This window comes from Talpa occidentalis, unplaced genomic scaffold (assembly GCF_014898055.3).
Source record: "Talpa occidentalis isolate TD23 unplaced genomic scaffold, MPIMG_talOcc4v2.1 talOcc4.11, whole genome shotgun sequence".
NCBI lineage: Eukaryota > Metazoa > Chordata > Mammalia > Eulipotyphla > Talpidae > Talpa > Talpa occidentalis.
Window position 1 is genome coordinate 38,596,391 of NW_023601104.1, and position 11,208 is coordinate 38,607,598.

Sequence of the window (11,208 nt, forward strand, 5' to 3'; positions counted from 1 at the left end):
GTATATCTCTAAATAAATTCAAAGAGGAGTGTATATGAAGAAAATTGCAAACACTTAAAACAGTACAAAAAAAGATACAAATAGTGACATACACCATGTTTCTTTATGTGATGAGCATATGTAAGTTTGCCATATCACCCCAAATAAATTAATAAAAATAATGAAGAGAAAATATGATAACATCAAAATCATACATATGCACATGTTCAGTAATTGGAGAGTGAATTATCACATATTTCAATTATAGAATATCATACAACCATTGAAATCATGTTTTGAAATATATTTCATGACATGGGAAAATGTTAATTATATAATGCTAAGTTTAATTTTACTTTTTCCAAAACATAAAGGACTTATAACAATTGCTTCCAAATTTATTTTGTAATTAAGATAATACAAAAAGGAAATATATGTAAACTATTACAGCTACAATCTCTTAGTAAAATGGTGAATGATTTTTCTGTTATTTTTTCCTCATCAAAATAATTTTTTAATTTAATTAAAAATATCAACTTGACATTGTTAAGAAAATAAGCCTTAATCTTTATTTCTAATTCTTCTTTAAGAGTGAAGTAAGATGAAATAATGCCTTTTGGGACAAAAAGTATGGAACTTGAGGTGATTAGGCTAAGTGAAAAAACTCAGAAAGTGAAAGACAAATATCACATTGTTTCACTTATCTCTGGAATACAAATAACTAAAAAGCATACACTGGCAAAGCACAGCAAGAACAATTCTTAGACTTAGTGCAAAATGTACTGTTTACCAGAAGAAACAGTGGAAGGAGGGGTAGAGGAAGGAAGAACAGAGGACTCTGGCATGGGAGGTGGTGGAGAATGGATGAAGCATTTGCTCATATGGAAGAGTAAAAGTGTAACCCAAAAGTTAGATAGATATGTAATTAAATGACAAATGAATAATAAAAATAAATATATATAACAGTGAAGTGGGTCGGAGGGTCTTGCTTTGGGAAGTGAATCAGCATAATGAGATTTTCATTCTGGCAACTACATGCTGCAACTGAAGCAGTCACTGAAGACACTGGCAGCAAAATCTGGAAAGATTTGGGAGTTATGCCCTATCTCATAAACTAAAGTTGGCTCAGAACCAATATCCTGAGACCTATTCCTTTAAGAACAAAATTACACAAACATATAATATACAAATAAGTGGTTAAATCTTGTATTTTCTGTAAGTGGTCTTGGAAATTTTACTCGCTGCCTAGAGCTCATTTAAGACATAAGGTCGTGTTTCAGTGCAGCATGTGTTGGTCAGTGCAGCATGTGTTGTGTTGGTCCTCATTAAGTATCATCTCAACAGTGTTATAAACTCATCGCATAAGTAGATAGCATGTGACAATTTTTCTTAGTGTGACGATTGGCAAAAGGTATAGAATAATGGAAATTGTTATCATTTACTTATGAGAATGTACATTTGGGGAACCATTTTTGGAATACTGTTTGACATTATCTGTTAGTATTTAACAGATGCATTTCCAAGGATCCAATTTCATATACATATAACATAAATATTTGCAGGCATATATAAAAAGTTATGTAGAATACTATTCATAATGGTATTTTTCTTTTTTTCTTTTTTTTAAAAATATTTATTTATTTATTTATACAAGCACTGGGTACAGTCAGAAGGGCAGGAGGGTGAGAGAATTCACCAGAGCCAGAGCAGGGAACAGAACAGGCAGACCAACGAAATACACTGTTTAGGGGAGCAGCAGGCATGGCAGGAGAGGTCTGTCGTGCCTTCTGGGACCCTCACTGGTGGCTGGGGTTCGAATGGGCACTGCAGAGGCTGCGGGCAGCTTCGCAGCCCAGCACTCAATTGCTGCACCACCAGGGGAGGCCCCATAATGGTATTTTTCATAACAGCCCAAAACTGGAAACATCCCAAATTGTTGTTCCAACATTGATATAGAAACCAGTGGCATATTAATTGAAAGGAAAATTAAGAATATATATTAGGAATAAAAGAATCAACAGGAAAATAAATGAACTATATGAAAAACGACTGATTAATCTCACAAATATAATTATTAATAAAGATTCTGGACACAAAATACATGTTATATGATTTCATTTATGTACAATTTCAAAAACAGAGAAACTGATGGTGTTGGAAGTAAGGATGGAGGGTAGTTTGGAGATGAAATAGAAGTGTTTGGAAGGGGTCACAATATGATTTTTGTGATGCTGGGTAATGTTCTATTTTTTGACCTAGGTGTTGGCTAAATGGATGTGCATACTTTTAATAATTTAGTGACTTGCAATATGTGTACTTTTAGGTACATTGTTTTAAAATTACAACTACAAAAAGTTAAGCCACATAATTTTATTCTCTGCTCATATCCTGGTCCTTTCTTATAGTGATCGTCAATGTCTTTGCAATGAACACACCCTAGTGATCCACCCTCAATTTCTCTCTCTACAATCAAGTCCCACTTCTTTCCTCATTGCATGCACTGCTCTTGCCACACTGGCCTCCTTGCTGCTTCTTCAATCAATGTACTATGACTTTCTTCCATCCCTGCTCCCTATAGTCAACTATTTCTTTTGTCTAGAATGCAATTCCCCCAGATATCCATAAAGTTCTTTCTTTCACTTTAAAACATTGATTAAATAATACCTTCTTGGTGAGACTTTCCTGATTGCTGTATTTACAATCAACCTTCCTCATTCTAACATTCCCTCCAAAGACCTTACTTTGTTTTTCTCTAAATTGTTTTCTAATATACTACTGAAGTATTTATAATTTTTTTCTTTTCTCTCCAATAAAATGTAGCCTATGAAAGTAGGAGTGTTAGGTTTCATGGGCTCATGGATCTGACATAAAGATTGGCAGGTGGAGGGTATTCAGTAAATAAGTGCTGAATCACCAACTGCCAACTAAATTTCTTAAACTCCTAACTCATTGTGCTCTATATAAAATGTAACTCAAATTTCTCTAAAAAGTTATACAAGTACATATCTATGATGGACAAAAACAATTTCTCCTTCTTTAAAATAAATGTAGGGAACCTAATGGCAGAGTTCCCTATTGTATTTATTATGACAATTCCAATCACCAAAGTACTTAACTATTCCCCAGGAACCATCAACAATACATGGATACTAAAGAGAAAGAAAGGTAGAATCTACTTTTACATTTGCCACTATTCTTTGGGGAACAATAAACCTGGGTGTTTGGTTGTAAATAAAAATTTTAAATTATCTCCTCTTTTGGACAAACATCACCAAATCATCAAGAGAATCCCAAATCTCAAAAGACCATGATGCAAGAAAACAAACATATATACATATACCTTCGTCTGGGCTTCATTTGACCGCAAACATGTGCTTTTAAGTTGAAAAAATGGCTTTTAGCCTTCACTCTTTGAAACTCATGAGAGGTTACAAACTGGATCATCTGATTTCTTGGAATTCTCTCATATATCTTTTGTTCCATGGAGTAAAAGTTTATCCTCCACCTCTGACCTTATTTTCAGTGGTCATCCAAGGAGTGAGTCCAAATATTTAACTTATGAGCCACATGTATGCAATGGTATGCAACTGCAATTTAATAGACAGTATTTGCATTTTACCTTTGAGAAAACAAATAATTTCATTGGAATGTAACCCTATTTTAAACCCCATAAAAATGTGGATTTTCTTGTTTCCCTAAATTGGGAGGATATTTTTCACTTAATTGACATATCCTTTTGAAAGATGAAAAAGATGTTATGTAAAAATGCTTAGTATTTCAAGTGAAAATATGAATTACCTGATAAATTACTGGAAATATTTTTTTATTATGTTATTTGTTTGGCAAATAGAAGAAATATGGCAGTTATCTCTGATTATTTCTTCTCTCCCAAGTCTGTATATTGCAATTCATTTCCCTTATACTAATGAGCTGTAATTTTATGTGAATTAATTCTTCTTTAAATAACAAAAATATTCAGTATATACATGAGTTTATTATTTTTGTTGCACTTATAAACAGGATTTACTCTGAACTACAGAAATGGACAATTACTATCCCCAAGAAACATTCAGAAACAAAAAGGGTAAGTATCAATAATAATTTGAAACAAATCTTTGTTTCAATAGTCTCTAAATTAAGTGAGGTGGCTGAGAGTAGGGTCCTGAGTAAATAGGACACAAGAATATCTAAAGGAAAAACAGACAGTCCATTAAAATAGTAAAATATCAAACTAGATATACCCATTGAAATGAGATATTGGGAAACACAATTCCCCTAAGAAACCTGTGTAACTGAATTCTCTCTTTAAAAACACTTATTAGATCAAGTTTTAGACAATTCATAGACCCAAGAACTCAGCTGACCGTATTTAGTACATTCATTTTTATACAGCCAGGAGCAATGAGTGTCTACAAAGAGTAGTCTTTCCAACTTAGGTACCCTCACAATAATCAAGTCAGCATTTGCAGTGTACCTGGTCTGACCTAGAAGTTTGATCATCTATGCAGAAATATGTGAAGGATTTCCTGGCTCATGGTCTTAGATTCTCACTTTGCTTCTGTAATTTACTAAATTTTCCGTATAAATTATAAAAATATCTCTAGTAAGGGAAAACTCAGCCAAATGGATTAAAAGTTTACTATTAACCCTTGCTTATAAGTTCCATAAATGCAGAACTTGTCCTACCCACAGTACCTACAAGAACTCTTTGATACAATGAAGAAATTTAATAAATATCTTTTAATGATAAAGTCCTGAAGAAACAAGAGAATTTACATTTGATTCAATAACAACTATCCTGAGGTGGAAATAACCAGAAAAAGAGAAGTAAGTAGTGCCATATTTCAGAGTTGCCTGGATAGGCCTAGAGAGATATAAAATGATACCAAAAGCTGGTCTAAAAGGAAGAAATGTGAACATGTGGGAAAATATAAAGTCTACTTATAAGACCATCTTTCTTGTAGCAGACTTGACTGTGGCTACCATGTAGAGGCCCACTGAACTCGACTACTGTCACTCAGAACAATTCCCTCTCTAAAGTCAGTTGCCATAATAGGCATATCTGGTTCATGTACCTATGGCAGTATATGAGAATGTTTAATTAGAGCAATTTTGAGGCCAAAGTATAGAACTCATCATAGTAATAATACATCCATCTGCCTAAACAGTCATGTTTTTATACTAACCATTGACATGGATACATGAAATAGCATGAAAACCATGTATGCTGACATGGTATAAGTTTTCTTTATTATCACTTTAAAGCAAAATAATGAAGATGGATACACTGAAAGTGAAAATGAAAATTAATATGTGCCTTGTCATGGCATTACATTAAGACAGTCTTTTAAAATATTTTGATTTAGTATTTTATGATTTTTATCAATTATCAAGCATAAAAAACCAGGGATTCATAGTACTATTCAAAGAACTTCTCATGCACAGAAATGTAGCATCAATAGTGCAGGTAAACAGATGAGAAAGCAAACTATTGAATGTAGATAATTTATCAGAATCACAAAAGTATTCACTCCTAGTATCAAATCTAATATTCTTAGCAAGGTAAAAATTTGCCTGCAATTCCATTTCCCTCCTTTTTTATTATTGTAACGTTAAAATAATTCATGTTCAGGAGCTGAGCCATAAAAGTCACATTTTTGTTGATTAAGTAAGTCTGTTTACTAGTATATGAAATAAATGATAACGAAATCTGGTGTTTTTAGAAAGAGGCAGCATATGCCACTAAAGTGCAATAACTAATGTTAACTCTGTACCTTCCAGAGGAATGAATGTGTCTGGCAAAGGAATCACCTCCTCTGTGAGCCATTTCATCCTCATGGGCTTTCCCTCCAGCCCAGAAAGGCAGCTCCTCTACTTTGGGCTCTTCTCAGTAACCTACATCCTGACCCTGATGGGGAATGCGGCCATTGCCTGTGCTGTGCTGTGGGACCGCCGCCTTCACACCCCCATGTACATCTTCTTGGGCAATTTCTCTCTCCTGGAAATATGTTATGTCACCACCAGTGTCCCTAACATGTTGGCCAACTTCCTGTCCACAACCAAGTCTATCTCCTTCGTGAGCTGTTTTGCACAGTTCTACTTCTTCTTCTCCTTTGGGTGTGATGAGGGCTTCTACCTCTGCATCATGGCATTTGACAGGTACCTCGCCATCTGCCGCCCTCTGCATTACCCGCGCATCATGACTAAACAGCTGTACACTGGCCTGGTCATCTTTGGATGGTCAGGTGGTTTGATCATCTTCGTAACCCCAGTTGTTCTCATTTCCCAGTTGCCCTATTGTGGTCCAAATATCATCAACCATTTTATGTGTGATCCTGTCCCTTTGATGATGCTTTCCTGTTCTGAAGATAAAACCACACAGTCCATTTACTCTACTTTCAATACTATTTTTATGATTGGCACCTTCCTCTTTGTTATCTGTTCATATGCCCTAGTGATTCTGTCTGTTCTACGGATGCCCTCAGCAGCGAGCAAACGCAAGGCTTTCTCCACGTGTGCATCTCACCTGGCTGTGGTGTTCTTGTTTTTCGGGTCTGTTATGGTGATGTATATTACCCCTGGATCAGGGCACCCAGTAAAAATGCAAAAAATCATTACTTTGTTTTATTCTGTGATAACACCTCTGTGCAATCCTCTAATATATAGCCTGAGGAACAAGGAAATGAAGGCTGCACTGAGGAAGATATTCAGAATTGAAAAAGGTTTTCATAAAATATAAATGTGATCCAAATTTCATATCTCAAATGCAACTTACTGTTCTTAATAAGACATGAATGTTCATATTTGTCTACATGTTCATTGTTTTACTAAGATATAGCAGTCTTACTTAAGATGTTTTAGAATGTGAATTCAATATTGTTTTGAATTAATATCAAGTAAAATATTATGTGTCTAAGCCAATCAGTCCCTTTATATGTAATTCAATTTCTAAAATGAAGGCAGAAGACTATTTTGCAACTGACACACATGTCACAGAGATTAACACCATAAGCCAATAATGCTTCACTGGGGCATGTTGGCTGTTAATGAAGATTCAAATTTGAAGGAAGTCCACCTTGCCAAAATAAATAAATCTGAGTAAATAAATAAATAAATCTTTTGAGTAAATAAATCTTTTCTGCTTTTGGGAATTACAATTTAGTTACTCATTGCAACTGATAGATGAAATTTTTACAAATTAATAAACATTGCTTAGTTTAATCCATGGCAATTTACTTGTAAATAAGTAAGCAAATAACAAATACAGTTGCTGTATGGTTGTTAATATACTGCTTTCTTAGATCATCTGTACTAACTTTGGATATTTTATCATTAGTTGATTGTCAAATAAAATAATGGCTCTCCAAAAAAAAAAAAAATGTAGCACAGTTCTAAGGAAACAAATTAATAGTCTCAGCCAAATATTAAGTGATCTTTGAGAGTACACAAGACAAACATTAGAAATTTAAGGTATATTATTTGCCAGGAATATAGTAAAGGTGAAACATAAAGCCAGGGGCATTGTTCAGCGCATCACTCATTTTGGGGTAAATCCAGTTTAAATGACAGCTTCAGGTACCATATGCAGTTTAGTGTTAGTGCTGTGTGGGTTATTTTAGTACTGCAACAAGCATCCTTAAAACTATTTATATAAAATATTTCATTAACATTGTTGCTTTAATTATGACTTTTATTCTGTTCTACTATCATATTTTAAATGACTCTCCAAACAAAGATTCACAATATAAAATGTAATTTACAGAACTTTTAATTTGCAGCCTTTATGAAGTCACTCATTCAGTGAAGGTGGTATAAGATCAATTTGATTTCCTTTCATAAAGAATTTGGGTTGAGAATATTTTCTGTAGGTAAAAGACAGGACTTCTGCATTGTGGAAAAGAAGTGGATGTCTTTGTTCTACTTCATGTAAGAAACATAGCCAGCTGAAAAATCGCCTGAAAAACTACTTTATGTAGGAAGGAAGTGCAAATATTGTGTGAATGGACCTATGAAAGTAAGGATAAAGTGTGCATAGTTTTTTCTTAAAATAATGTTCATAAGGCAGGATTTCCAGTGGAGGCTCTCAACCACCAGGAATGAGTCATCCAGATGCCAGGCAGTTCTGCCCTCCTTCACCTCAGCACGCACACAAAGTGAGAGAGCAAGATGTGCTTGGAAGCTTTGTATGAACCGCAAACTATAGGGACTCTTACCAAGGGTGATGAAGCCACTGAGGACACAGTCTTAATGAGAACACAGTGTCAAGTCCTCAATGCAGTTCGAAAATCAACCAGAAATGGTTGATAAATTTTTTTTCCTCCCTCTGCCTACTAAAAGTTTTTCTTCATATTAATATAAAGGAATAGCATTAATAATGACATGGATACTTCCTTTTAGGTCACAAATATCTAGTAACTAGTTATTCTATTTATAGTAACTCATTGTAAGAGAAACTCATCATAGAGCTAAAAAAAAAAGAAAAAGGCAAACAAACTAATGCCCAACAGGAGAAAATCACTTAAATAAATTATTTTGTAGCCATAGATGAAATATTATATTTCCATTTGTGATTAAGTAGACTTAAATTTAATAATATGGCAATGATTCACTCTGGTTTGTATATTGTAAAAATTATGCTTCAAGCAACATATATTGTATGGTCCCATTTTTTAAATGAAAATATAAATGTTAATTATATATGGAATATAGAGAAATCAAACAAAGACAAACTTTCATATACACAATGGAATATTAGTCAGCAATCAAAAAAGCTAAACTCATGCAATTTGCAGCAACATGGATGGAGCTGGAAGGGATCATGCTCACAAAATAAGCCAGAAAGAAAAAGGAAAATACTGGGTGCTTTCACTCATAGCAGGAATTTAGAAAACCTAAATAAGGGACCAGGAAAAAGGCTAATTATGATAAAGTAAAAATCAAAATCAACAAGCAACTATAAACCAGAGACACACTGGGGAGGGAAGAGAGGAGGGAGTAGGGTCAAAATAAGGGGAGGTGGGAATTGTATGAGGAATATAACCAAAATGAAAAAGCATACATAGTGGCAGCGATGGCCGAGTGGTTAAGGCGTTGGACTTGAAAAAGCATACATTGTGCAAAAATGGAAAATGAAAAAAATATATAAAATAAAATAAAAAGAACCTTCATAAACATGAAAAAAATAAAACCAACTCTATAAAGCTGACCCTAGAACTGAAGCATGGAAGGAGGCGGGAGGGATGAGGACTGGGTGGGGAGGGAGCACAGTAGACCATGGTGGAGGACTATGGATGCTCTGGTGCTGGGTGAGCTATGGTGACTATAGCTGAGGGGGAAATCCTACACTTCCAATACACTAATAAGGATGTAAACAATTGATTCCTCAATAAAAAAACAATTTTAATGTTAATAATATATCATATGTTTCTTTCTGCTTTCATTAGTTTTTCTACAATGATCTATAGTATGACATGCATAATTTTAAAATCATTTTTTTTCTTTTTTTTTTTATTTATTTATTTATTTATTTATTTTTTAAATTTTATTTTTATATTCCCCCATACAATTGCAAACGCCCCATTCTGACCCCAATCCTCCCCTCCCGCCCCCCACCCCCCAAAAAGTGTCTCTGGTTCATAGTTTTTGTTGATTTTGATTTTCACTTTCTTATATTCATTTTCCTGGTCCCTTATTTAAGTTTTCTAGATTCCTGCTATGAGTGAGACCATCCGGTATTTTTCTTTTTCTTTTTGGCTTATTTCGCTGAGCATGATCCCTTCCAGTGCCATCCATGTTGCTGCAAATTGCATGTGTTTATCTTTTTTGAATGCTGAGTAATATTCCATGGTATATATGTACCACATCTTCTTGATCCAGTCATCTATTTTTGGGCATTTGGGTTGTTTCCAAAGCTTAGCTATTGTAAACAGTGCTGCTATAAACATAGGAGTGCAGGTGCTCTTTGGAATTGATGTCTCTGTGTCCTTTGGGTAAATACCTAGGAGTGGAATTGCTGGATCATATGGAAGCTCTATGTTTAGTAGGTCCAGAAATCTCCACACAGCTCTCCATAGTGGTTGGACCAGTTTGCACTCCCACCAACAGTGCACAAGAGTTCCTTTTTCTCCACATCCTCGCCAACATTTGTTGTTGCTAGTTTTTTTAATATGTGCCATTCTCACTGGTGTGAGATGGTATCTCATGGTAGTTTTGATTTGCATTTCCCTGATTACAAGTGATGTTGAACATTTTTTCATATGTCTGTTGGCCATTTGCATTTCCTCTTCAGAGAAGTTTCTTTTTAGCTCTTCTGCCCATTTTTTGACTGGATTATTTTCTTTGTTGTTGCTGAGTCTCATCAGCTCTTTGCAGATTTTTGTGATCAGTCCTTTATCATTAGTGTTGGGTGCAAAAATGTTCTCCCAGTTGGTGGGGTTTCTCTTTGTTTTTGTTATTGTCTCTTTTGCTGTGCAGAAGCTCTTTAATTTGATGTAGTCCCAGCTGTTTATCTTTGTCTTCACTATCACTGCTTTGGGTGATGTGTCTGTAAAGATGTCTTTGATGTGCAAATCCCATAGTGTTTCGCCTATATTTTCTTCTATGTATTTTATGGTTTCAGGTCTTATGTCTAGTTCTTTAATCCATTTTGAGTTGATTTTTGTGTATGGTGTGAGGTAGTGGTCAAGCTTTATTCTTTTGCATGTAGCGACCCAGTTTTCCCAGCACCATTTATTGAACAAACTTTCTTTGCTCCAATGCATAGTCTTTGCTCCTTTGTCAAAGATTAGTTGACCATAAATCTGTGGGTTTATTTCTGGATTTCTATTCGATTCCATTGGTCTGTATGTCTGTTCTTGTTCCAATACCATGCAGTTTTGATGATTATGGCTTTGTAGTATAGTTTGAAGTCTGGGAGTGTGATGCCTCCATTTCCTTCTTTTTTTTCAGTAGAGCTTTGGCTATTCGGGGTTTTTGGTGATTCCATATGAATTTCATCAATAATTGTTCTATTTCTTTGAAGAATGCCATTGAGATTTTGATTGGAATAGCATTGAATCTGTATATTGCTTTTGGTAGGATGGCCATTTTAATAATGTTTATTCTTCCAATCCATGAGCAGGGGATGTCTTTCCATTTCTTTGTGTCTTCTTCTATTTCTTTTAACAGTGTTTTATAGTTTTTCTTTGTATAGGTCCTTTACCTCTTTTGTTAGATTTATTCCCAAATATT

At 34.6% G+C, this 11,208-nt stretch overlaps 1 protein-coding gene across 1 annotated transcript; it reads left to right on the top strand.

Annotated features, from left to right (window-relative positions):
• Positions 1 to 5,764: 5,764 nt before the first annotated feature.
• LOC119237995 (olfactory receptor 11G2-like) lies at positions 5,765 to 6,718 on the top strand. The gene has a single exon (XM_037501799.1). It carries the CDS (start codon positions 5,765 to 5,767, stop codon positions 6,716 to 6,718), a length of 954 nt encoding a protein of 317 aa, XP_037357696.1.
• Positions 6,719 to 11,208: the final 4,490 nt, after the last annotated feature.